Raw genomic sequence first — 27,129 nt, forward strand, 5'->3', positions numbered from 1 at the left:
ATGAGGGTGGATTCCTGTCTAGAGTAGGAAGTGGGGTGCTAGTGTGCAGAGTGGACACCCTCCTCCCAGGATGGAGGGAATTGAGGGTTGGGGTCTCTGCTAAGATCTGGGGGCCTGCGGTACCCAAGACAGAGCCTGGGGAGGTCTGAAGAAGGAGCAGGCGCTGAGGGTTGTCCGCTGATCCAGCACCCCTGATATGGCTCTGCTGAGAAGTGAGGGAAGAGGAGAGACATCCCCTGGAAGGGGCTTGGGGTTTGTCCTGGGGCAAGGTGGGGGCAAGTCCTTGAACATATTAGCCCCATGCCCAAAGGTGCAAACAGGGAGAAGAAATTATCTTATCAGAAACAGAAGAAAAATCAAATCAAAGCAAACAGTTGCAGAACCCAAAAAGGCACAAACAGCTTACGTGATGTGGAGTGCAGTGAGGCTTTCCAAGACATTTACCCAGCCCTGGCTTGCCTCCCATAGCTCAAGATTCATAATTCTGTCTCTGTGCTTGTACTAAATACCTCCTGCAGCCCCCACAGCCTTCTCAGGTCACATGTATGGGAATGCAGCCACCTGTCCTCTCTGCAGAGGTGAGTCACTTGCCCAAACCCCCTACTTATCCCTTCCCTCCATCATGGTGGGTGACTAATACAGCTGTACTGATTAGGGGTGTCACCTAATGAAAGTATATACAAAGTCCAAAACTAAACTTTAGCAAACCCAATCCAACAGGGTATTAAAAGGACAATGTGTCACGATCAGGTTAGGTTCATTCCAGAAATGTATTTTAATAGTATTATTTCTCCCATTGAGTTGTCTTGACAACCTGGTTTAAAATCAACTGATCATAAATGTGAGGATTTATTTCTTTGCTCTTAATTCTACCCATTGATCTAAGTATGTCTATCCTTATGCCAGTGCCATACTGTCTTGATTACTCTAGCTTTGTCGTAAACTTTGAAATCAGGAAATGAGTCTTCTATCATTGTTCTTCTTTTTCAAAATTGTTTTGGCTATTCTGAGTTTCTGGATTTCCATGTGAATTTTAAGATCAACTTGTCAATTTCTGCAAAGAAGCCAACTGGGACTTGGATCGATATTGCATTGAATCTGTTGTAGATGAATTTGGGGACAATTGACATCTTCTCTCACTACATTCACTAGATGTTGAATTTTTTTTTAAAAAGATTTTATTGGGGAAGGGAATAGGACTTTATTGGGGAACAGTGTGTACGTACTTCCAGGACTTTTTTCCAAGTCAAGTTGTTGTCCTTTCAATCTTAGTTGTGGAGGGTGCAGCTCAGCTCCAGGTTCAGTTGCCATTGCTAGTTGCAGGGGGCTCAGCCCACCATCCTTTGCGGCAGTCGAACCGGCAACCTTGTGGTTGAGAGGACGCGCTCCAACCAACTGAGCCATCCGGAGACAGACAGCTCAGCTCAAGATGCCATGTTCAATCTTAGTTGCAGGGGGCGGAGCCCACCATCCCTTGTGGGACTCGAGTTGTTGAACCGGCAACCTTGTGGTTGAGAGCCCACTGGCCCATGTGGGAATTGAACCGGCAGCCTTCGGAGTTAGGAGCACGGAGCTCCAACCGCCTGAGCTGCCGGCCCCTAGATGTTGAATTTTACCAAATGCCTTTTCTACCTTTATTGAGATGATAATATGATTTTCTTCTTTCATATGCTAATTTGGTTAATGACGTTTATATTAGAACAATATAAAATTGCTGATATTTGACCACTTTTGTCCAAACACAGTTTCATTTAGTTCAACCTAATGGATTTTCTAATATAGTCACGTGCCACATAAGGATGTTTCTGTTAACAGTGATCCTGTAAGATTATAATGGACCTGCAAATATATGGTGATGGAAGGAGAACTGACTCTGGGTGGTGAACGTACAATGTGATATACAGATGAGGCATTACAGAATTGTACACTTGAAACTATGTAATTTTACTAACCATTGTCACCCCAATAAATTTTAATTGAAAAAAAAAGATTATAATGGACCTTAAAAATTCCTACTGCCTAGTGAGTTCATAGTCATTGAAACATAGTGCAACATATTACTCCCATGTTTGTGGTCATGCTGGTGTACACAAGCCTACTGCACTGCTAGTCTTATAAAAGTACAGCACATATGTAATTATGTAAAGTATATAGTACTTGGTAATGATATGCTTTAATTATGTAAAGTATATAGAACTTGGTAATGATAATAAATGACTCTGTGACTGGTTTATTAATTTACTATACTTTTTGTTGTTATTTTAGAGGGTACTGTTTCTACTTAAATAAAAAACAAGTTCACTGCAAAACAGGATGTTGTGTTACACCAGCAGCAGCCTCATATATCTCATGTTTACTGCATCTCTTGATTGCATCATTTTCTCTTGTGCTGATTTAACCTCATGCTGCTTAGTACAATAACATTCTATACAGACTTGTAGCCAAGGAGCAATAGGCTCTATCATATAGCTTAGGTGTGTAATAGGCTATTTAGGTTTGTGTAAATGTGCTCTTTGATGTTCGCCCAACAACAAAATTGCCTAACGATGAATTTCTCAGAATGTATCTCCATTGCTAAGCAGTACACAATTGTATTCTTTTGAAAAAATGGTTGGGAACATTGGATAGCCATATACAAAAAAATAAAATTGGACCTTCATCACATACAAAATTACCTCAAAGTGGATCAAGATCTAAATGTAAAAACAACAACTATAAAACTCTTGGTAAATTTTCATGACCTTCAATTAGACAATGGTTTCTTAGCTATGATACTAAAAGTACAAGCAACAAAGATAAAGTACCTTTCTGTAAATAAGATACACAAATAGACAGAAGCACACAAAAAGATGTTCAGCATCATTAGTCATCAAGGAAGTGCAAATCAAAGCCACGTTGAGATACTACTTCACACCCAGTGGGATGGCCAGAATCAGAAAGACAGATGACAAGTATTGACAAGGATGTAGAGAAATTTGAACCAGAGCTGTGAGAAATTTGTTTATAAACCACCCAATCTATGGTGCTTTGTTATAATAGCCTGAACTAAGACACGCAAATGTTTTCCAAGATATATTACATATTAGGTCACAAAACAAGTTTTAACAAATTTAAGAAGACTGAAATGTTACCAAGTATCCTTTCAGACCACAGTAGGATAAAACTAGAAATCAGTAACAGAAAGAAAAAATGAAACTCCACACTAAACACACTATTGAACAACAATTGGGGGAAAAAGGAAATTGAAAAAATACCCTGAGGGGTGGCTGGTTGGCTCAGTGGTTACAGCACAGTGCTCATAACACCAAGGTCACCTGTTCGATTCCTACGTGGGCCAGTGAGCAGCGCCCTCCACAACTAGATTGAAAACAACCGCTTGACTTAGAGCTGATGGGTCCTGGAAAAACACACTGCTCCCCAATATTCCCCAATAAAAATTAAAGAAATAGTACCCTGAGACAGACACAAACAAAATACAACTTACCAAAACCTATCAAATGAAAAAAAAAAAAAAAAAAAACTATACTAAGAGGGAAGTTTATAGCAAAGAATGTCTACATTAAAAAAAGAAAAAATATCTCAAACAACCAAACTTTACAACTCAAGGAACTAGAAACAGAAGAATAAACCAAGGCCAAAGTCTGCAGAAAGAAGGAAATAATTAAAATTATTGAAGAAATAACAAAATAGAAAATAGAAAAACAATAGAAAAAAATCAATAAAACTAACTTGTTTTGAAAAGGTAAACAAAATTGACAAACTCTTAGCTAGATTAAGAAAAAAAATAAGAAGACTCAAACAAAATCAGAAATGAAAGTAGAGGCATTATAACATATGATCCAGAAATAAAAAAGATCATAATGAACTGATCATAACAATAATACATTGATCATGACAATCATATGTCAAAAAATTGAATAACCTAGAAGAAATGGATAAATTCCTAGAAACATACAACCTACCAAGACTGAATCAAGAAGAAAGAGAAAGCTTGAACAGACCAATAACATATAAGGAGATTGAAGAATCAGTAATCAAAAACCCCCTCAAAAAGAAAAGCCTATGACTTCACAAGTGAATTCTACCAAACATTCAAAAAAAGAACCAATATCAACACTTCTTAAACTTTTCCAAAAAATAGAAGGAACACTCCCAAAATCGTTTTATGAGGTCATCACCACCATGATTCCAAAGCCAGACAAAGACAACACAAGAAAAAGAAAACTACAGGCCAATATCCCTGATAGACACAGATGCCAAAATCCTCAACAAAATACTAGCAAACCAAATTCAACATACATCAAAAGGATCATATACCATGACCAAGTGGGATTTATCCTTTGTATGCAAGGATAGTTCAACATATGCAAATCAATCTATGATACCACCATATTAAAAGAATAAAGACAAAAATTATTCTTGATCATCTCAGTAGATGTAGAAAAAAATTTGACAAAATTCAACATGCATTCATGATTAAAAAAAACTCTGAAACCACAAAATGACAAAGGCCATCTATGGAAAATCTGTACTAACATCATAACCAATGGGTTAAAACTGAAAACTTTTCTAAGATCTGGAAGAAGGCAAGGATCCTCATTCTCACTACTGCTGGAACACGGTACTGGAAGTTCTAATCAGAGAAATTGGGCAAGAAAAAGGAATAAAATGCATCCAAGGTGTAAGGGAATAAATAAAATTACCTATTTTTCAGTTGACATCACATATATAGAAAATGCTGAAGACTCCATTAAAAAAATGCTAGAATAAACAAATTAAATAAACTTGCAGGGTACAAAATCAATGTACAATAATCAGTGGTATTTCTAAAGACTAACAATGAACTATGCAAAAAGGAATTTAAGAAAACAATCCCATTTACAGTAGCAACAAAAAGAATAAAACACTTAAGAATTAACTTAACCAAAGAGGTAAAAGAGTTGTAATTGAAAATTATAAAACACTGATGAAGGAAATTTAAAAAGACACGAATAAATAGAAATACATCCCATGTTCATGGATTGGAGGAATTAATATTAAGAGGTGCATACTACTCAAAGTGATGTACAGATTCAATGAAATCACTATCAAAATCCCAATGGTATCTTTTACAGAAGTAGAAAAATAGAAATAGAATTCATATAGAACCATAAAAGATGCTGAACAGCCAAAGCAATCTTGAGCAAGAACAACAAAACTGGAGACATCACACTTCCTGACTTGAAATTATATAACATAACAATCAAATAGCATAAAAACAGACATATAGATCAGTGGAACAGAATCAAGACCCAGAAATAAACCCACATATTGTCAACTAACTGATCTTCCACATGGGTGCCAAGAAAACATAAGGAGGAAAGGATAGTTTCTTTAATAAATGATGTTGGAAAAACTGGATATCCACATGTAAAAGAATGAAATTGTACCCCTATCTCACACCATACACAGAAATCAACTCAAAATGATTAAAGAACTAAAGATTAGACCTAAACCTATAAAACTCCTAGAAGAAAACATAGGGAAAAATCTTATTTTTAAAAAACTTTTATTGGGTAACAGTGTGTTTCTCTATGTCCCATCAGCTCTGAGTCGTTGTCCTTTAATCTAGTTGTGGAGGGCACAGCTCCAAGTCCAGTCGCCATTTTCAGTCTTTATTTGTAGGTGGCACAGCTCACCATCCCATGCGGGAATTGAACCGGCAGGCTTGTTGAGAGCTCAGGCTCTAACCAACTGAGCCATCCGGCTGCCCCTCCAGAAGCTCAGCGGCAGCTCATTGTCTTCAGTCTAGTTGTGGAGGGCACAGCTCACTGGCCCATGTGGGAATCGAACTGGCAACCCTGTTGTTCAGAGCTCATGCTCTAACCTACTGAGCTATCCAGTGGCTGCAAATCTTCTTGATAATGGTCTTGGCAATAACTTCTTGGATATGACACCAAAAGCACAGGCAACAAAAGCAAAAACAGACAAATGGGACTACATGAAGCTAAAAAGATTCTGCATATCAAAAGAACAATAAAATTTTTAAAAAAGCAACACAGAATGGAAAAAAAATTGCAAAACATATGTCAGAAAAGGCATTAATCTCCAAAATATATAAAGAACTCATACAACTCAATACTATAAATAACCCAATTAAAAAAAATGGGTAAAAATACCTAAATAGACACGTCTCAAAAGAAGAAATTCAAAGGACTTACAGGTATATAAAAAGGCTCAGATCATCTCTCATCATTTTGGAAATGCAAATCAAAACCACAATGAAGTATCACCTCACACCTGTTAGGGTGGCTATTACACAAAACATAAAAGATAACTAGTGTTGGTAAAGATGGAGAAAACGGAACCCTTGTACACTGCTCGTGGGACTATAAATTAGTACAACCACTATGGAAAACACTATGGAGTTTCCTCAAAATTTAAAAATTACCATATAATCCAGTAATAGCACTTCTGGGTATATATCCAGAAGAATTAAAAACAGGATAACAAAGAGATAACTACAGGGCTGGCCCGGTGGCTCAGGCGGTTGGAGCTCCATGCTCCTAACTCCGAAGGCTGCCAGTTCGATTCCCACATGGGCCAGCGGGCTCTCAACCACAAGGTTGCTGGTTCAACAACTCGAGTGCCCCAAGGGATGGTGGGCTCCACCCCCTGCAACTAAGATTGAACATGGCACCTTGAGCTGAGCTGTCTCCCGGATGGCTCCGTTGGTTGGAGCGCAGGCTCTCAACCACAAGGTTGCCAGTTTGATTCCTCAAGAACCACAAGGGATGGTGGGCAGCGCCACGTGCAACTAAGATTGAACACGGCATCTTGAGCTGAGCTGCTGCTGAGCTACCGATGGCTCAGTTGGTTGGAGCGAGTCCTCTCAACCACAAGGTTGCTGGTTCGACTCCTGCAAGGGATGGTGGGCTGCGCCCCCTGCAACTAGCAACAGCAACTGGACCTGGAGCTGAGCTGCACCCTCCACAACTAAGATAGAAAGGACAACAACTTGACTTGGAAAAAGACCTGGAAGTACACACTGTTCCCCAATAAAGTCCTGTTCCCCTTCCCCAATAAAATCTTAAAAAAACAACAACAACTAAATAACTGAAATGAAGAATACATTAAAGGGAGTCAACAGTAGATTAGATGAAGCAGAGGATCAAATCAGCAATGTAGAAGACAAAATAACAGAAAACTTCCAATCAGAACAGCAAAAAGAAAAAAGAAAAAAAAATAATGCAGATAGTTTAAGGGACCTCTGGGACAACATCAAGAGTATCAACATTTGCATCATAGGGGTATCAGAAGGAGAAGAAAGAGAGCAAAGAATTGAAAACCTGTTTGAATAAATAATGACCGAAAACTTCTAACCCAGTGAAGGATGTAGATATACAGCCTAGAAAGTACAGAAAGTCCAAATAAGATGAACCGAAGGAGGCCCACACCAAGACATGTCATAATTAAAATACCAAAGCTTAGAGACAAAGAGAGAATCATAAAGGAGCAAGAAAAAAGCAATTATTACCTACAGGGGATCTCCCATAAGACTATCAGCTGATTTCTCAACAGAAACTTTGCAGGCCAGAAGGGATTGACATGAAATATTAAAAGTGATGAAAAATAAGGACCTACAACCAAGATTACTCTACCCAGCAAAGCTATTGTTTAGAATCAAAGGACAGGTAAAGAGCTTCCCAGACAAGAAAAAGCTAAAGGAGTTCCTCAACACCAAACCAGTATTACAAAGAATGTTAGAGGGACTTGTTTAAGAAAATAACAACAACAATAATAAGGCAATAACTACATATCTATTAACAATTACTTTAAATGTAAATGGATTAAATCCTCCAATCAAAAGATTGGGTGGCTGAATGGATAAGAAAACAAGACCTTTACATATACTGCCTATAAGAGACTCACTTCAGATCAAAAGACACACATAGACTGAAAGTAAAGGGATGGGAAAAAGATGTTTCATGAAAATGGAAAGAAACAAAAGCTGTGGTAGCAATTCTTATACCAGACAAAATAGACTTTAAAGAAAGGCTATAACAAGTGACAAAGGAGGACCCAGTAATCCCACTTCTGGGTAATTATCCTAAGAAACTCAAGACATTATTTCGAGGGGACATGTGCATCGATGTGTTTTCATTACAGCATTGTTTACAACGGCCAAGATGTGGAGGCAGCCCGGGTGTCCATCGATGGATGAATGAATAAAGAGTAGGTGGTCCATATATACAATGGAATATTGCTTGGCCTTGGAAGGGAATCGGTTCTCACCATCTGTGGCCGCATGGATGGGCCTGAAGGGTATTGTGCTGAGTGAAATATGTCAGACAGAGAAAGACAGATGCAATGTGATTTCACTTATATGTGAAATATAAAGAACAAAATACACAAAACAGAAACAGACTCATAGATACAGATAATGTTTTGGTTGCCAGACGGGAGGGGTGCTGGGAATGGGTGAAGAAAGGGAAGGGATTAAGAAGTACAAATTGGTAATTAGAAAATAGTCATGGGGATGTAAAGTAAAGCATAGGAAATCTAGTCAATAATATGGTAATAACTCTGTATAGTGCCAGGTGGGTACTAGACTAGACAGGGGGATCACTTCTTCAATTACATAAATGTCTAACGACTATGCTGTACACCTGAAATTAATATAAACTAATATTGAATGCCAACTGTCATTGAAAATTTTAAAAATGTGGGGAACATGAAGGGAAATAAGAGATTCAAATTTCTAGGTATAAAACAAATACATCATGGGCATGTAATGTAGAACATAGGAAACATAGTCAATAATATTGTGATAGTGTGGTACCATGTCAGATGGTTGCTGGATTTATGCTGATCACTTCTTTAGGTATATAAATGTTGAATAACTATTGTGTACACCTGAAACTAATGTAATATTGTATGTTGGCTATATTTTAATAAAAATCTTTAAAAAAAAGAAAAACAAAAGGAAAGGAAAATTTGGACATAGACAGACACAGAGGAAAGACAGCCATGTGAAGATGGAGGTAAAGACTGGAGTTATGCTGCCAAAAGCCATGGAATGCCTGGGCTGCCAGAAGGTTCAAGAGCAAGGAAAGATCCTACGTTAGAGATTTTGGAGGGAGCATGGATGGCCCTGCCACCACCTTGATTTTATACTTCCAGAATTGTAAAGAATAAATTTCTGTTGTTTTAAGCCATTCAGTTGGTGGTATTTTGCTAATGGCAACCCAAGGAAACTAATACACTATCCAAAATGATCTATAGAATCCATAAATCACTATCAAAATCCCAATGGTGTTTTTTGCAAGATACGGAAAACCCATCCTAAAACACATGTGGAATTTCAAGGGATTCCAAATAGCCAAAACAATCTTGGAAAAGAACAAAGTTGGAGGACTTCTGACTCCAACACTTACTGCAAAGCTACAAAAATAAAAATAATGTGGTACTGGCCAATGGAATACAAGCGACCAATGGAATACAATAGAGGGACCAGAAATAAACCCTTACATCTACGGTCGATTGATTTTCAACAAGGGTGTTAAGACCATTCAATAGCGAAAGAACAGTCTCTTCAACAAATTGTGTAGGGAAAACTAGATATCCACATGCAAAAAATGAAGTTGGACTCTTACTGTATGCCATGTACAAAAATGAACTCAAAATGGATAAAAAATGTAAATAAAAGTATAAAATTTTTATGATCTTAAAGGCAATGGTTTTATGATGTTAAAGGCAAACTCAAGATCAAATCTTTATGATCTTGAGTTTGGCAATGGTTTTTTATGCATGACTCTAAGAGCACAAGCAACATAAGAAAAAATAGATAGGTCAGACTTCATCAAAATTAAAAACTTTTATGCGTCAGAGGACACGACCAAGAGACTGAAAAGACAACCCACAGAGTGGGAAAACATATTTCAATTCATAAATCTGATAAAGGTTTAATATCCAGAACATACAAAGAACACTTACAACTGTACAATGAAAAAACATACAACCCAATTAAAAAATGGGCTAAGGACTTGAATAGATATTTCTCCAAAAAAGATATACCAGTGGCCAATAAGCAGAGAAAAAGATGCTTAATATTAGTCATTAGGGAAGTGTAAACCAAAACCACAATGAGATGTCACTTTACACCTACTAGGATGGCTATAAAAACAAAATGGATATTAGAAATGTTGGTGAAGATGCGGAGAAAGTGGAACACTTGGATGATGTTGGTGGGAATGTAAAATGGTGCAGCTGCTGTGGAAAACAGTTTGGTGGTTCTTCAAAAAGTTAAACGTAGAATTATAATATGATCCAGCAATTCCTCTTCTAGACATACGTCCAAAATAATTGAAAATAGGGACTTAAGCAGATATTTGTATGTCATTGTTCACCACAGCATGTTCACCTTAGCCATGAGGTGGAAACAACCCAAGTGCCCATCAATAGATGAATGTAATATATACACACCTAAAAAGGAATGTTGTTCTGATACTTGCTACAATATGGATGAACCTCAAAAATATTAAACTAAGTGAAAGAAGGCAGTCACAAAAGACCACTGTATTAGTTTCCTAGGGCTGCCATTAAAAGGTATCACAAGCTGGCTGGCTTAGAACAATAGAAATTTATTTCTCACAGTTCTGGTGTCCAGAAGTCTGAAATCAAGGTGTTGTTGGTAAGGCCGTGCTCTCTCTGAAAACACTAAGAAAGGGTCTGTTCCAGGTTTATCCTAGCTTCTGGCAGCCTATGGTATTTCTTGGCTTGTAAATGTTGGACTTCACATCATCTTCCCTCTATGATTATCTGTCTTGTAATGTCCCCTTTTTATAAGAATACCAAGTCATATTGGATTAGGGCCCACCCTTATAACCTCATTTTAACTGGATTACCTCTGCAAAGCCCCTATTTCCAAATAAAGTTAAATTCTGATGTACAGGGGTTAGAACTTCCACATATCTTTGGGGATACAATTCAACCTGTAACAACCACATATTGTGTGGTTTCACTTATATGAAATATCTAGAATAGGCAAAAAGATAGAAAATAGATTAGAGGTTAACGGTCTGAGAGGAGGGGGAAATGGGAAGTTACTGCTTACATGTACAGAGTTCCTTTGGGGTGATGAAAAAGTTTTGTTAATGGATAGTGGTTATGACTGCAGAACATAGTGAATATAATTAATGATACTGAATTGTACACTTAATACATTAATTTCCATAGAAAGAATAGAGAAAGTTATCAGGAACTATCCTCTGGGAAGCACCAAGCCCAGATAGTTTCATAGAGGAATTCTACACTAAACTTTTAGAGAATACTGAGGAAACAAAAACAAAAACAGCAAAAGTGGGATAAATTGGAATATCATCCTGAATGAGGAAGCATCATTCTAAACAGACATATGTTGGAAGCATATCTTACAAAGTCAGGGTGTTTTCTTTAAAGTCCTTTCTTTAAAGGACACCACCACTCTTCCTCGTTCTAGTCAACACTATGTTGGAGAGCTTAGCCTAGATGATAAGGAATGAAAATTATATCAGAGACATAGGATTGGAAGTGAGTAAAGAAAACGGCTTTACTGAAAATGATAAAGAAAACACAAAAGTATCCACAAATTATTAGAAATAATGGAAGGAAGTGTAATGGACCCAGAATAGCCAGGGTAGTTCTCTGGAAGAAGTGCAGGGTAGGGGGCAGGGTGGGGAAGAGATATGCGTTTAGGTATCAGAATTTATTTTGAAGCAAAAATAATTTCTACTTAATTACCGTGCCCTTTACCTTAATAACCTTTGCTCCATCTCAGTTGCTTTTTCTCCAGGTGATGCTATGCGAAGGGGCACTCCATGCGAGGCGATTCTCCATTTCCACCATCAAAGGATTTGCACATCCCTCATCTTCCATCTCTGATCCCTTGTCACTGAAGCTCTCATTTCTCTGCCTGGGAGGCCTCTCCCCAGCTCTCCCAGTGTCTGGCTGCTTCTCAGCACTCACCTGTCAGTCACTGGTAATGTGCACCCCTACCCACCAAATAGAATACCTGCCCCCACACCCCCAACTCCAGTAACTCCCCATATTGGTATTCTGTGTCCTCATGGCACTCCTCTAAATTCAGCTTTCTTATTGGTTTGCTGATTTGTTTAGTGGTCCCCACTCCCCTTCAAAGCTAAGTTCTTCGAAAGCAGAAACCTTGAATGTTTTACCTCTATATTTCCCAGGGAGAGCAGTTTCTGAACAAAGCAGCAAGTCAACAAATATTTGTTGAATAAATGAGTGAATGAAAACTCTGTGCTGAGTACCTTACACTTACATGAACACTTCTATTATCCTATTTCATAGTGTTTCGAGAAGAAATTCACCCAATTGCTCGTTGTTCAAAGTGGGAATACTGAAGCAGAATGAAAGGGAACTCGGGCAAACAGACCAGAAGGACAAGGGCTGGCAGAGATTGTCTTTTTATTCCCAACATTGAACAACAAGTGTTCAGTTGCACGGTGTATAGATACATATTTTTTTACCATTGTCTGTCGAGTTCATAAAGAATTGAACTCCTGCTCTATCCAGAAATAGCAGTCACCACTAGAGTGTTCATTACAGTGTTTCTTGTTTTGATCGTTTTCTTTAAAGCCACTCTGTCCATTCAGGAAATCCACAGCCACAGCTCCAAGACCCACTGCTGCTCTTTTTTCCCCATCAGGTCAGCTGTGCATTTTCATGAGTCAGGCCATTGAGGTAGAATTAGTCAACTCCATGTCAGCCCGCTGTAGTGCTTGCAACATTTCCTGCAACTTGGTGTGCACCCGGGCCAGTTCCACTCTGTTGAGGTTCTCCCACCTGTATTCGTCCAAGTAGACGACACATTCAGCAGGGACGGGATACTGCACACGCTTCAGCTCCTTCAGCCCCGCTAAGTGCTGCAGCACGTTCATGATGCCTGACGTGGAGATGACGTTGTCAAAGAAGACAAGGGAGCGGAGACAGAAGCAGCAGCACAGGGCAGGCAGGAGGGCTCGGAGCTGGGCTTCCTTCAACCGGCAGCTTCTCAAGTTCAGGTGCTGTAGGGTGCCCGACACCTCAGCCAGCAGAACCTCTAGGGGCCCAGGAACTGTTTCGGACAGGTTATTGCTACACAGCACCAACTCCTTCAGGCGTGCGGCATGAATGCTCTGGGACAAGTAGGTGATGTCATTCTCAGTAAGCCTACATCCATTGATCACCAGAGTCTCCAATGGTTTTTGCAGGCTGCTGTGGAGAGACAGACACAGTTACTTCTTGGAAATTGGGGTGGAGCACCAATACATTTGGGAAAAGACTAGAAATCTGACCTGAGAAATGTGTATTACTCCTACCTCAGGCTAGATGCATATGGCGGGAGCCAGTCTTCTGTACTGGTTAAGAACATAGAACTTGGAGTCAAACATTTTCCCATTCCCAACAGGACCTCTCCCATTTTCAGAGCGTGCTGTCAGGCACACTGATCTCTCTTAGCCTCAGCCTCCTCACACGCCATGTAAACACAATGATCACTCATGCTCCATACATTGTTTAGGCATTAATGGAGTTTAGATATAGTTCCTACACATGGCAAGGGCTAGGTTTTTACCACGAGGAAGGTTTTAGGAAGGTGGTTCCCCAGACTCCTATTCACCCAAAGACCAGAACTCAGGAGAACAGCTCCCTCTTCCAGGACATGCCACAGAGAAGTCTAAGAGACGTAAATGAGGGGAGCGCGCTGACCAAATCAACCGGGCTTGGATGTTGTGGGGACAATTGCCTCCCTCAGATAACACCCTCACAACAGAACAAACTTATTCTGTGCAAGCTCCAAGACAATGAGATTCTGGCTGATTTTTTTCCGAATTTTATATCCATTCTTATTTAGCTCTATGCTCGGCATGGACTAAGTGCTCGAATGAATGAATGAAAAAATGAGTGAGGGGATGAGATGCCAATTTCAGACATAAATCCCAGGACCCCAGCTTTGAAGTCTATGTCCATTAATGACTCTGCAGGAACTCATGGAAGAAGAAGTCGAGGCTTGTCTCTGCTTTGAAAGAGTAATGCTCAGAGGAGTGTTCCAGGACCTTGGCCTTTAGACCTTCAGGGGGACCTTCCACACACTCACCTGAGCATCTTACGTAGCTGGCCCGAGAGACAGCCAAAGATGAGATGGAGCTTCTGGAGGTGGCCCAATGGCCTCAACAGGGAGAAACAGTCAGCAGGGAAATCCCAAGGGATATGGCTCATGATGAGGTTGCCCAGGTTGCTCATCTGCCCTACCTGGGTGAAGAACCGGATTAGATCTGACTGGAAGCAAAACCTACTCCTGTGATGAAGCCTCAGCTCTCGAATGGCCTCCAGCTCCAGCACTCCCAGGATCTCTACGAGGCTGTGGAATGGCACTTGGTTAATGACCAGAGTCCGACAGCAGAGCCGCAGACAGCCATGGCTCTTCTCGACTCTCTGCAATATGTACGAGGGGAACCCAGACAGGTGGAAGAAACCGAACAAACCATCTAAGAAAAGGTCTGTGTGTATCTGCACTGGTTCTCGATCACACTGAGGCTGTTCTCTGGCATTGGGCATAAGCTGGTCTGCCTCCGGCTCTTCCAGCATGTGCGTGATGACGAAGGGTACAGGAGAGGTCTCAGAGCACTCTTCCCAGTTGGCGCGCTCAAAATCATGGGTAAAATCCAGCACCTTCAGCTTCGATCTCCTGTAGGGAATGAGGGAGAGAGCTGAGATTGTGATTTTCAGGGTAGTATGGCAGAGCTGGTACGTGATCAACAGCAGCAGACTCTAAGAAGGGGTTTCTCTGCCAGCCAGCAGCCCTACCCACTGCCATCTGCCATGTCTTCTAAGTGCATTCTTCCGTCCTCATCCACCCTCATCCTGCTCAGTCCCCATCCCTTATATAGTCTAGGGATACCACCCAGGAACCTCACCACCCTCCCAACACCTCAGTAGCGTGATCAGCTCCCAACTACAGCAGGTCTTTCTTCTTCGATGGATTCTGAGCTATGGCCTCAAGGCCTCCCAAGATGGTTGTACCACCAGGAGATTCTGGCACATCCATGGTCCCCACATTGCTGAATCCAACTCCTTACTCAACTCACTGTTCCCCTACCAGCACCCCATCTCTACAGTCACCTGGGGCAAGCAGTGTTGGTAGGAACCAATTCCAGCCCATCTAGTACAGCTTCCAACAGGTTTTGAGTTATTGACTGATCCCTTAAGGATCCCAGACGGAGACAGGGGAAGGGCCAGGCCTGCACTATTGCTGTCACGGTCTTCGTGTGTCCCCCATCAAAGGCTGCAATGGACAGTGTTGGGAAGAGGTCCACAGGGAGCTCTTCCAGGGCACGTACAATTGAGTCTTCATCACTCAGCAGGCTCTGTGCTGCAAGATCCACGAGACTGAGTGGGGCTTGTCTGCTCATCTCCACTGGCCTGACACAAGGTAAGGGAAAATCCTGAGTGGTTTTCAAAGTGCTCGGCCTCCTTCTATTGGGCCAGGACTACCCAGGCCTCAACCACCCTTCACAGCAGGAAGTGAGACTCCAGTTTGTCCCCATTCCTCCTTCCATTCTGCAATTTTTAGTCACAAATCTCCAGCTCTTTCTCTGATGCTGTCAGCCCAGTGTCCCTGACCCTGATACTAGCTGGCTGAAATTAGAATAATTAGGGTTTTATCTCTGCCCCTCATTGAGCATCAAAGAGTATAAATTCTTTCAAACTTAATTTCTTGAACTTTCTCCCAAATCATCATCGCCTCCAAGGTGATTTTAAGGAACATGACTGAATAATCAATCTCTTACCTTAGTCTAATGGTAAGAGGTCAGCTCTTGAGGTTTTGTTTGCTTTCTGTGGTGAGCAGGGCTTCTAAAATAGTAACTGCAACTTTCCACATGTTCAGATCCCTCCTTCTTCTCACTCTATGAAGTACATTCCTACACACATTCTACCAGGCTTCAATACAATTCAGAGATGAGAAAATAATTTTCCGAAAAGAAAAAAAATCAACAAGATATAAAACTCCTCGTATGGGGCTGGTAAAATTTTGACAAAATGTCAGAAAAAGACAAGAGAAAGAAAAGTTATAGTATAATTCCATGTATAAGTATAGATACAAAAGTCGTTAATAAACTATTACCAAGTGGAAACAAGCAGCATCTAATAAAGAAGCAGGGTCACAAAGGGTTTCTTCCAGGAGCAAAAGGAGTGACACATTAAAGAATCTATCCGTGAACTTCTGATTACAATTGGACGACTGAACACGAGGCCTCTGAGCTGCCACCTGAAAAACCAAATGAGGTAAAAGAAAATCTAAAACTGGAAAGCCAAACAGAATGAATTAGATATCCCTGCTCCTCGGAAAAAGCAAAGTTTTGGAATCTGGAAAAGGGTGGATTAGAGGAACTAGAGCACAGACCACAGAAGCCGAAACCTAAGCCTAGGGGTGTGGTGAAGTCAGTAAGAAATGAAATGCAGAACCTGCAAAGGCCTCAGGAGTGAGTTGTGCAAGTATGGCCCCCAGGCAGGAACCAGAGACCATGGTCAGCACTGAGGCACTCATGGAGTCTACAAACGTGTGCATGTACGTCAACCACCAGCACAGCCAGCAGTCCACGCCTTGGGCCCAACCTTCCCGCAGTGCCTACCCTGACTGTGCTCTGCTGCTCCCAGGAGCAGCCCTCAGCCCTCATCCTACAGCAGGCTGCCCTTCCATGGGGATTCTGGGGGTTTGCTAGGGCAGGTTTAGTAAATGATCATTTGAACACCCAAAACACTAGATTATGACCTGACCAAACCTTCTCTAGTGGAGCATTTTCCACGTTTGTATGACTGAGAAGGGGCACCTGTTGAGAGCGGCTCAGGCCTGGTAGGCAGCCTATGGAGCAGACAGGGCAGGAGAGGGAAGCACCAGGCCCCTGTCACAATCCACCAATTGTTCTGAAGGCAGGTCTCCTCTGAAGCAGCTAGAGCCTGTCCTGCCAAGGTGGCTGCGATGAGTTTAAATCCGCCCCTTTGTGCTTCGAAAATGTCCCATTTCTCTGAAGGAACAGCCCACAGGAAGCCTCGTACCTGGGGCCCTCAGGGGTATCTCCACCCTTGCCCCTCTTCTGAGGACAGAGCTTCATGCCCCTCACTCAGCAGAAGTAAGTCCAACTACCAATCTCTTCATTAGTATGTACATTGATGTCTTCGTAGGGGACAGAAGGCTGAGGCCTCTGGTTCCTGCGAGCAGCCAACAATCTTAGCCATTAGTTTTCTTGCCCATGAAAACCAGGATTTATTGCTGGCCTACTCCTATCACGTGCACTGCCCAAATGCACTTCATCTGTTTGGGAGGAGGCTCCTCTGGGGTTTCAGCGGCCTTTAATCCTGGGGAAAACAGAAGAGGAGGGCCGGCAAGACAACTTATAACCTTGACCACTGCACCTGGTCTTGGGGCTGCAATGGATACTCCTCTTCTCCTTCCCGCACCATTCCTTGTAGATTCCTCTCATGATCAGCTACCACCTCTGTTGTCCTTGCTAGCTCACTAGGTGGCCTGTCTCAGACCTTCATCTCTGAGGGGTCTGAGCCCCTAGTCCCCATGCCTTCTCTTGCTAGGGTGGCAGCACTTGTCTTTTTATTGTCACAACTGGACAAGGAGATACCAAGATGCACCTAAATGAATCGCTTGGGAGTCAAACATATTCCTCCCTACCCCCTCTCTCCTCCTTATGACCTGGGTCAGTTTCCCCCACCAAGAGGAAGGCTCTTTTCCTTGTCCACTGGATGGGGGACACAAAGAGAATAAAGTGTTCAGGTGGAAGCCACAGCTTACAACTCAATGGGACTCTTGTGTTTAACAGTGAGTGGTCGCCGGGCCTAACCAACCTTGGGTTTGACACAACTTACCTCATGACAAGCGGTTCTGGATATGCAGTCACCTCATGTCTCATGGTCCTCTGCTGGGGTCCAGCAGCACTGAAAGAGCTGTTTTACGAAACACATATAATTCACCCCTTCAGACTGCACAGCCTTGCTCCAGACCCTTAGAAGCCGGTGTTGTGTTTCTCCAACTGGAGAATTCCACATGGCACCTTTTCCTACCACTGATATCTCCAGTCCCCTCAATTCTGGCAAGTCTTATGGCCCAAAGAGCAGGGCTACTTTCACTGCAGCCTGGAATTTGTTACTCTGCATAGAATTTCCTACTCTGGGCTGTGCTCATATGTGGCAGCCTTTTGTGTTAGTCAGTATACCGGCAAGAGAAGTGTTTCCAGATGTGGAATATGCTGTCTCCAAAACTTGAAGAGTTCTGTCAGGCATTGTGCTTCCTTCTTCACCGTAGAGGTGCAAAATGTGATAATTCATCTTTTACTTTGGATGATATGACCCAGCCTGCCTTCAACTACTGGGGTGCTCAAAATTGTCCTCCTATGGCAGGTCCTTGAATCTTCATAATGGATTATTTCCTGTCTGCAGCATGTTTCTTACCAGGCCTCCAACATGCCAGGCATTTCTTACTAATCTAACTTGATTAGCATGATGTCATCAAAGTAGTGAATCAACTCTATGTTCTGTGGACGCCCAGATGGTAGACAGTTCAGATCTCTTTGGACTATGACAGAGTGTGCAATGGTATAATCCTGGGGCAAAATTAAATGTATACTGTCATCTATCTGTTCCATGTGAATGCAAAGAGTATCTGATAGGGATAGAAAGGAACACACTTGCCAATTAATATTTGCATACCACATAGCTGAGGTTTCATTAATCGGCTCAATCAAAGAGAGCACATCGGCATAGCAGATTCAATTGGGGCTACTATTTGGGTGAGTTTATAGACATCTCAGCCAACCTCTAGGATGAATCTGGTTTCTACAGATAGGTGAATTAAATGGAAATATGACAAGGACCATCACTCCTGAGTCCTTTACATCCTTAAGAGTGAAACAACTTTTTGTCATCCGTCTGAGGATGTGGTATTGTTATTTACTATTTTGACGGGATGGGGGGAGAGGAGGCAGTTACAAAGGCTTTCACTTGGTCTTCCCCATCACAATAGTTCTTCTCCCACAGATGAAAGACAAAATGTGGGTATTGCGTCAACTTCCAAACATCTATTCCAATTACACATTTGCAAACTGGGTAATGACACAGTGTACCCATTGTGAGCTGGATGTTGGCCAGGGTTCTATTTATCACCTGGTTCCCATATGCCTCTATTCTAACAGGGGCCCACAATGTTTTAGACCTCCAGATATCATGTCAGCTCTGCCCCTATGTCCAACAGTATTCAAATTGTTTGTGTACCCCCCTTTCCATAGTCCAAACAATCCTCGAATTGCTTGTATATTCCAATTCCCCTCATTTACAGATACCCAAGTGTGGTAGCCAGCCTCCAAAATGGTCACAATAATTCTGGCCTTCTGGTATTCATGTCCTTGTGAAGTCCCCTCCTATGCTGAATAAGGCAGTTCTGTGATCGTCAATGGGATATTGTGGAAATGACAGTGTATGACTTCCAAAGTTAGGTCATAAAAGACACTGTGACTTCTACTTTGTGTTCTCTTGGATTGCTTGCTTTCATGTCATGGAGACACTCAAGAGTCCTATGGAAAGATCCATGTGGCAAGTAACTGAAGCATCTCATCACAAAGTTCCCAGGCATATGAGTAAGCTACCTTGGAAGTAGATACTGCAGCCCCAATTGAAATGTCAAATGACAGGAATCCCTAGCTGACATCTTGACTGCATCCCCATGAGATACCATGAGCAAGAACCATCCAGCTAAGCTGCAACCAAATACTTGACCCACAGAAACCATGTGAGATGATAATAAAAATAACAAATTAAGCTGCCAAGTTTTTGGGGGTAATTTGTTGCTCAGTAACAGATAACTAATACACTGTATATATATTCTTTTGAGGAAATTATTACTGAGTCCCCTTGCCACGGTGTTGCATGGTCCTTCCTTCTGGGATCCGATCTCTTCTTTAACCAAAGGGTTTCAAGCCTGAACACTGACTTAGGTCTAGAAACATGGCAAGAGATCATTCCTTTTTATCAGGCTGACTGCCTTCTGATCATCCATCTTTGATTTCTTTTAAGAATATGACTCTTGGTGGCTGCCTTTCTATTTTGGACCTAAGGACACTGCGTTCTTTAAACCATCTCCATAATTCTTTGTGCATCAGGTGACTTGGCTGCCGCTCAGGCCTTATGGATCATTACAGTAATTGTATCCCCTTGGCTTCTCATGGTTAAATGCCACTACCTGACCTCAGTTGCTTCAGGGTCCTGTGACCCTGTTTCTGTTTGTGAGTCTAATTCTGTACAAGCCACTCTTACTGTCAGCACTGGCCTACAGAGCAGTGCCATCACTGAACTGTTTAGTGAGGCTGCTGCCCTGCTCATTGGCATATTCCTAGAGCGTTGTTAATTGATGTGTTTGCTGGGGCTTTCTGCAGAATAGAACCATTTGGTTGGGTTTTCTGACCTTACACAATAAGTGTATCTATACCAGCCTGCCAACTTCCCTGAGTCTGTTAACCTTCAGCTGCCACCTGTCACAGCAATCCTAGAATTTCAACCTCACTTAGCATGGGCCATTGCTTTTTCATGCTTCTGGAAGGCATCCTAGTAACAAGTTCACAAACTCCTGGGGTCTCTGACAGGATGTTAAATCTTGTATTTCAGAAGAATGCTCCCAAATCAATGAATTGACCTTACCCAATCTTAATGTTCTGCTCCGCTTTATCACACACCCTCATAATCTAGTCCCACACATCTAGTCCCCTAAGCTGGTACACGCTGGTTAGGTCTTACAGCTTTTTGTAGGTTGTAGTCCCTGTTCTTCCTTCTCAGCCTGAGCATATCTCCTACTGTTTGTTCTGGAGACTTAGCCCTAGTTACTGGCCAGGAGGGAAAATGGGGATGATAGTGAGGAAGGCACATTTTGTCTTAATGAGAAAAGCCTCTTCAATGCATTCAAATGAAGGAGTTTAGCTTTTAATAGGGTGGGCTAGCCCATTTGTGCAGGCTCAGAGGGTTAAGGAGAACAACTGGATTTCATTTTGGGGGCCTCAAGGCAGATAATGCCATCAATATGTTAGGGTGCCATTGTTTCCCAACCAGGACCCTGACTTGGACATAGCAGATCTGCCTGGGTTGGGAGCTTAACCTTCTTTGGAACTCTACCTCTCTGAAGATTAATTCCTGGGTCTGATTCTTAGCTTTCTCTGCCCTCCCATTGTAGAAGATGAAGGCCTCTGTATGCTACCAAGGAGACCCTGAGGGTGGCTTCAGCTGCCTGTTGGTGCTCAGCCTGTCTTTATCCTTTACTGTAGTATCAACCAAGTTTAGCACCAGCTATTCAATCCCACAGTTCTTGTTGTTACTGGTGCAGGGATTGTCCGAGAGAGTGGTGACTCTGGTGTAAGGTGTCCATGACTCTGGGAGCTGGAAGAAAACACGTGGAGCCAAAGGCAGAGTAGACATGCTTTATTCACTGGCTTTCAGGGCACAGCCAGCCTTGTATAGTGGCCAGGCTTTTTATACTGTGCTGAGACAAGAGTGGCTCACAGCCAAGGTGCTTACGCAAGAGCACACAAACAGTGACATCATCAGGATGGATGGCACCTGCGCAACACTCCATCGGGCCCCAAGTCAATTCTACCGGATGGCCAGTGAGGGAGCCTGACTGACTCCATTTTCCCTGTAGGGATCTTTGCCCTCAGGGTAGAAATAAAGGGAGTGTGCAAAACAGTTTTGCAGAGAGAAAGATTTATTTAAGTGAAATCTTGGTGCACTAAGGGAGCACACTCTGAAAGAGCAAGGATGTAGCTCCCAGAGGTTTACAGGTACAACAGTTTTATAGGCTCTTGGGATTGGGAGCCACCCCTTCCTTTTTTCTTTCTCCCTCCCCAAAGTATGTTGAGGTGGGTCCCACAACACACCTGCGCAGTGTACGTACATGCCACTTCATGCATCGCATGTCTTATTAGTATCTTAAATCTCCTGCTAGGGAGTGTTTTTTATTATGACAAAGAGAAAAAGTTAACTACAGGACAGCTCTTTTGACTAATGTGCATGTGCAACTTGAGAAAATTTCCCTGGACGCTGGGTAGAGAATGTTAGTTTGGAGTTCCCAGTGTCTGGACCTCCAGCTCTCCTGAGGAAGTGAGGGAGTCTCTTTCTTCCAGAGCTTCTTTAATATGAACCAATGAGATGAACCTGATTAGGTGTATTGCTTGATAAAAAGAAGAGAAAGTTTCCGCACTTTCACATTCTTTACCCACAGCCAAGCATGATTGGATTTGGGGATGTAGTTCAAATGTTTAAGGGATTGATTACTTTATTCAAGAAGAAAGACAATTTCAAAGAAAGAAAAACAATTGTTTAAAATAAAAAAGATAAACTCTTATTAAATTTTTTTCTTGTTGGTCTCATCAAAATGTCAGAATGGCCATGCATAAAAGCAAATAAAGTCTCACTGTACCAAGAGTTACACTTAAATGCTTTGTTAAAAAGACCCATCAAGATTTAATACCCAACCCAACTGCAGCTTCAGCCTCTCCCAGGAGTAGATTTTTAAGCCAATCAGACTGTAATTTCCTAGTCAACAGACACGGTAGTGAGCGAATCTGCGGGATGAGATCCCCTGCCTCCTCCTAGGGAAAGGTGACCTGAAAACAGTCTACTTTTAACTTTCTTGTCCTACCCCATTTCTGCCTATAAAAGCCTTGTATTTTGTACAGCTCCTCAGAGCACCTTTCTATTTACTGGATGTGACCGGATTCATGAATCATTCAATTAAAGCCAATTAGATCTTTAAATTTACTCTGCTGAATTTTGTTTGTTAATAACCTACACAGATCAGGGGGAAGATGTAAATGAGTAAATAAGGCCTGACGTGAAAAAAAGAAAAATTAACCATCAGAAATGTACTGAAATTTATTTTGTTCATCTATAGTGTCAACATACAACATACACAAATATGTATGACAATGATTGTTTAAAACTCAAAGTGGAGAAATAAAAAGGAAGCATTTCCTATTTTACTTTCATAATACATTGCTCACTGGATCTGAAATAAGAAATGTGTTAGGCACGGCTGGAGAAATGAGTTGCAGGAGACCAAAATTGGCTGGAGAAATGAGTCACAGGAGAACAAAACTGGTCTATTAGAATTTATTTGGCGTGTTTGAGCGGCAGGAGGCCAGGCTAGATAAGACCATAACCTCCCCGAGCAAAAAGGGGTATGGAGTTTTATAGGAGGGGGTAAATGAGGCTGTATCGTTGACAAAGGGTTTCGGCATGACCAAGCCCTCCAGCTCCACACCCTGGCCCCAGGTCGCTGTCCTGACTGCCCAGGCCCACCAGGTCTACTATCACAGGCCCCTAGGAGATAAAGCAACACAGGATCAAGACAAGATGGCCTTTAAGATAAGGTTTCTGCTCCTGGCCTAAACATGGCTTAACACCTCTCCCCTTTTCTCTCTCTATTTCTTCCTCTCCCCTTCTCCCCCACCTCGGCTAGGCCCCTTCTCTTCCCTGAGAATGTATCACTAATACCAGGGACCTAGGTTTCTCCCTCTCTCTCCCCCCCCAAACCTTGCTGACCTTGATTCTTCACTGTGTTGGCAAGAAGAACCCAGACTCCCATAACAGATGGATGGTATGGTCCTCTATAATTTCAGTGTGGGCAGACGGTAGGTGGTTACGAGGTGGGAGGGGATTGGGGGATTGAGTGAGAAAGGTGAAGGGATGAGGAAGTACAAATTGATAGTCACAAAATAGTCACGGGGGCTCTCTACCTGCCATCTTGCGTCCCCACGTGTGTGCGTTTAGTCTTAGCTGGTCTGCCCAAGACCTCCTGAGCACCAACCCTAGTCCCCCACACAGCCCCATTTCCTGATGAAACAAACTATCATGAACCAGGAGAAACTCGCCAAACTGCAGGCACAAGTGTACGTTGGTGGGAGAGGAACTTCTTGCAGAAAGAAGGTCGTTCATAGAACAGCTACAGCAGATGATAAAAAAAACTTCAGTTTTCCTTAAAGAAGTTAGAGGTAAACAATATCTCTGGTACAGAAGAGATGAGTATGTTCACAAACCAAGGAAAGTGATCCACTTGAACAACCCTAATGTTCGGGCCTGTCTGGCAGCAAACACTTTCACCATCACAGGCCACGCTGAGACAAGCAGCTGACAGAAATGCTGCCCAGCATCTTAAACCAGCTCGGTGCAGACAGTCTGACTAGTTCAAGGAGACTGGCTGAAGCTCTGCCCAAACCATCTGTGGATGGAAAGCACCACTTGCTTCTAGAGAGGATGATGATGAAATTCCAGATCTTGTGGAGAATTTGATAAGCCTTCCAAGAGTAAAGCAAACTGAATTGAGTCAACTTCTGAAGAAGATAAAACTTGAAGTTACTGAGAGCTGTTATTTTATATTATGACTGCTTTTTAAAATTCTGCTCATGAATCTGATAAAGTCTCGATCGCTAACATTTTTAAGCCCAAGCCCCATGGACACTGCAGCTGTTTTCAGTTTTTGCTTATACACAAATCATTCTTTACAGCTAATTAAGGTGAAGAAGCTTGTGAATAGTTTGAAACAAAGGTTAATACAATTCTTTGCCTAGTTAAAAAAAAATGGTCGTGGGGATGTAAAGTACAGTATGGGGAATATAGTCAATAATATTGTAAGAACTATGTATAGTGTCAGGTGGGTACTAGACTTATTGGGGGGATCGGATAGCTTCATAACTTATATAAATGTCTAACCACTACACTGTACACCTGAAACTAATATAAAATAATATTGAATGGCAACTATAATTTAAAAAAGAATAGTCAAAGGGATGTAAAGTACAGCCTAGGAAATATAGTCAATAATACTGTAATAACTATGTACAGTGTCAGAGGGGTAATAGACATATTGGATTTATCACTTTGTGAGGTATATAAATGTCTAATCACTATGTTGTATTGTACACCTGAAACTAATAAAAATAAAATTTAGAAAAAGAATGACATTTTAAAAATAAAAATTTTAATTTAAAAAAAGTTTACCTTTTTTTATTTTAAAAAATTGTTTTTCTTCTTGAGTGAATGAAGTAATCAATCCCTTAAACATTTAAAGCACATCCCTAAATCCAATCATGCTTAGCTGTAGGCAAAGAACGTGAAAGTGCTGAAATTTCTGTGGGGCTCCACTTCCTTAGGGGGACGTTGAGGTCACAATCCCTCAGGGACCTGAGCCTGCAGGTTGTCCTCCTGGGCACTGGCCTGAGAGCTTCTAGCAGGTGCTTCCTCCCAAACGCTTCCATGGGGCCAAGGCAAGGGTCACAAAGGCCACCATGGGACCGTTCCCCTAACCGATGCTGCAAACCCAAGAAAGTTTGGGATGGCGGTGGCTGGAACTGGGTGTGCAATGGCCCCACCCCTAAGAAGGTGGAGGAGGATGCTGGCCAGCTCCCCGTAGAAAGCCCCAGGAGTTGTGGCTGCACAATTCACGAGGCAGAGCTCTGCACGTCTGCACCATGTCCTGGGCTCTTGCATTGTTGGTGCTCCTCGCCCACTGCACAGGTAAGAACACCCCAAAGCTTGTACTCCCTGGCTCCTTCCCTTGCCCTGCCCTGCCCCAGGTGTGCATGTGCTTCTGTCTCCCCAGGTTGTGTCCTTCAGCCGGTGCTGAATCAGCCACCGTCCATGTCCTCGCTTCTTGGAACCACAATCCGACTGGCCTGCACCTTGAGCAGCGACCATGATGTCAGCATTTATAGCATCTACTGGTACCAGCAGAGACCGGGCCACCCTCCAAGATTCTTGCTGAGATATTTCTCCCATTTAGACAAGAAACCGGGCCCCAAGGTCCCCCCACGCTTCTCTGGATCCAAAGACGTGACCAAGAACACGGCGTATTTGAGTATCTCTGAGCTGCAGCCTGAGGATGAGGCTATTTATTACTGTGCTGTGGGCGCCCAGGGCTTGGAGAAGGACAACAAGGAGATGGAGAGGGAGAGTGCAGAAGGAAAGAAACCTGCTGCTTCAGTGTCCCAGGCACCCCAGGACACACTTACCGTGAACTAAAGACAGAAGAGGCATGCATCCCTCAGAGAGGATGAGGAGGGCGGAGGGCCATGGCTGCCCATAGCAGATGCTCCTTGCCAGCTAGGCCCTGTTGGAGGCTGGATTGGGGGATTAAAGCTACTTGTATCTTGGGAAGTTGTTTTGCTGCGTTTGGTCTGATTGGTGTGTTGAATTGTACTGAGAAGGCCCCAGCTGCTCAGAATGGGTGAGGCACACCCAAAAAACAACCTAGGGGGAAGGTCCCAGGGGACTGGCTGGTCATGGTCTGCTTGGCTGGAGCTCCTGCTCTTGTGGGTTATGGGGGGCAGGGTGCTGATATAAACACCTTGGGGGGATGCTCTGGCCGAGGACAAGACCCTCTGCTGTCACCTGATTTTTCTCTGGAGATACAGGGTAAACAAGATTAGAAATGCCTGTATTGGGCCTCTGCCTGCAGAGGATAGTGGGTGCCAAGTAATAGGTCTGGAGCAGATACTACTGACATTTGGGGCCAGAAAGTTCTTTGTTAGAGGGCAGTCCTGTGTCCGTGGGATGTAAGGCAGCATCCGTGGCATCTATGCACTAAATGCCAGTCCTTGCACCTTCCCACCCCAGTTATGACAACCAAACAATGTCTCCAGGCATTGCCAGATGCCCCCAGGGTGGCAAAATCACCCCAATTGAGAATCACTGGTCTAGGTGAGAGAAATGCATTTACTCTTCTGTGCAGGAGAGTGGCAGAGCTGTCAATTATATTTTCTATAAAGGACCAGATTGTAAATAATTTTGGCTTTCCAGGCCATATGAATTCAGCTACTGAATTCTGTCCTTACAGAATGAAAGAAGCTACAAACAATAGGTAAACAGATGGGCATGGCTGTTCCTATTCAACTTCATTTACAAACAAGGTTAGGCCGGATATGGCATTCTGGCCACAGTTTGCCAACCCCTGCTCCAGAGAAACACCCCAGTTCCTGCCTCCAGGTTTCAAGCAAACCATGCTTGGTGGGCTAATCAGTGACCTTCAAGTCCTCCTGCCTGATGACCCCAGGGACACTACACCTC

General features: G+C 42.5%; 2 protein-coding genes, 1 long non-coding RNA gene and 1 pseudogene across 4 annotated transcripts; 2 read left to right on the plus strand and 2 right to left on the minus strand.

Moving 5' to 3' along the window:
* Nucleotides 1–12,437: 12,437 nt before the first annotated feature.
* PRAME (PRAME nuclear receptor transcriptional regulator) lies at nt 12,438–17,963 on the minus strand. Of its 2 annotated transcripts, none has more exons than XM_088801129.1 (4): nt 15,810–17,963; nt 15,142–15,441; nt 14,117–14,707; nt 12,438–13,233 (listed from the first exon to the last, which is right to left on the minus strand). In XM_088801129.1, exons 2-4 carry the CDS (start codon nt 15,429–15,431, stop codon nt 12,711–12,713), a joined length of 1,404 nt encoding a protein of 467 aa, XP_088657255.1. In that variant the 5' UTR covers nt 15,432–15,441; nt 15,810–17,963; the 3' UTR covers nt 12,438–12,710. The 2 variants fall into 2 exon arrangements, with proteins under 2 accessions (XP_088657255.1, XP_088657254.1); XM_088801128.1 differs by having other exon boundaries at nt 12,438–13,236; nt 15,810–17,962.
* A 5,201-nt stretch (nt 17,964–23,164) lies between these two features.
* LOC148757287 (uncharacterized) lies at nt 23,165–26,212 on the minus strand. Its single transcript, XR_016022363.1, has 2 exons — nt 26,076–26,212; nt 23,165–23,388 (listed from the first exon to the last, which is right to left on the minus strand). It is a non-coding gene; the product is annotated as an uncharacterized LOC148757287 (long non-coding RNA).
* LOC141569189 (transcription factor BTF3 pseudogene) lies at nt 23,395–24,385 on the plus strand (annotated as a pseudogene).
* On the plus strand, nt 25,129–26,220 carry LOC109461459 (V-set pre-B cell surrogate light chain 1). Its single transcript, XM_019757692.3, has 2 exons — nt 25,129–25,581; nt 25,667–26,220. The coding sequence occupies exons 1-2, from the start codon at nt 25,536–25,538 to the stop codon at nt 26,083–26,085; spliced, it is 465 nt and encodes a 154-aa protein (XP_019613251.2). The 5' UTR covers nt 25,129–25,535; the 3' UTR covers nt 26,086–26,220.
* The last annotated feature ends 909 nt before the right edge of the window (nt 26,221–27,129 follow it).

This window comes from Rhinolophus sinicus, chromosome 9 (genome assembly GCF_057876585.1).
Source record: "Rhinolophus sinicus isolate RSI-liver-muscle chromosome 9, RSI-T2T, whole genome shotgun sequence".
In the NCBI taxonomy this organism is placed as follows: Eukaryota; Metazoa; Chordata; class Mammalia; order Chiroptera; family Rhinolophidae; genus Rhinolophus; species Rhinolophus sinicus.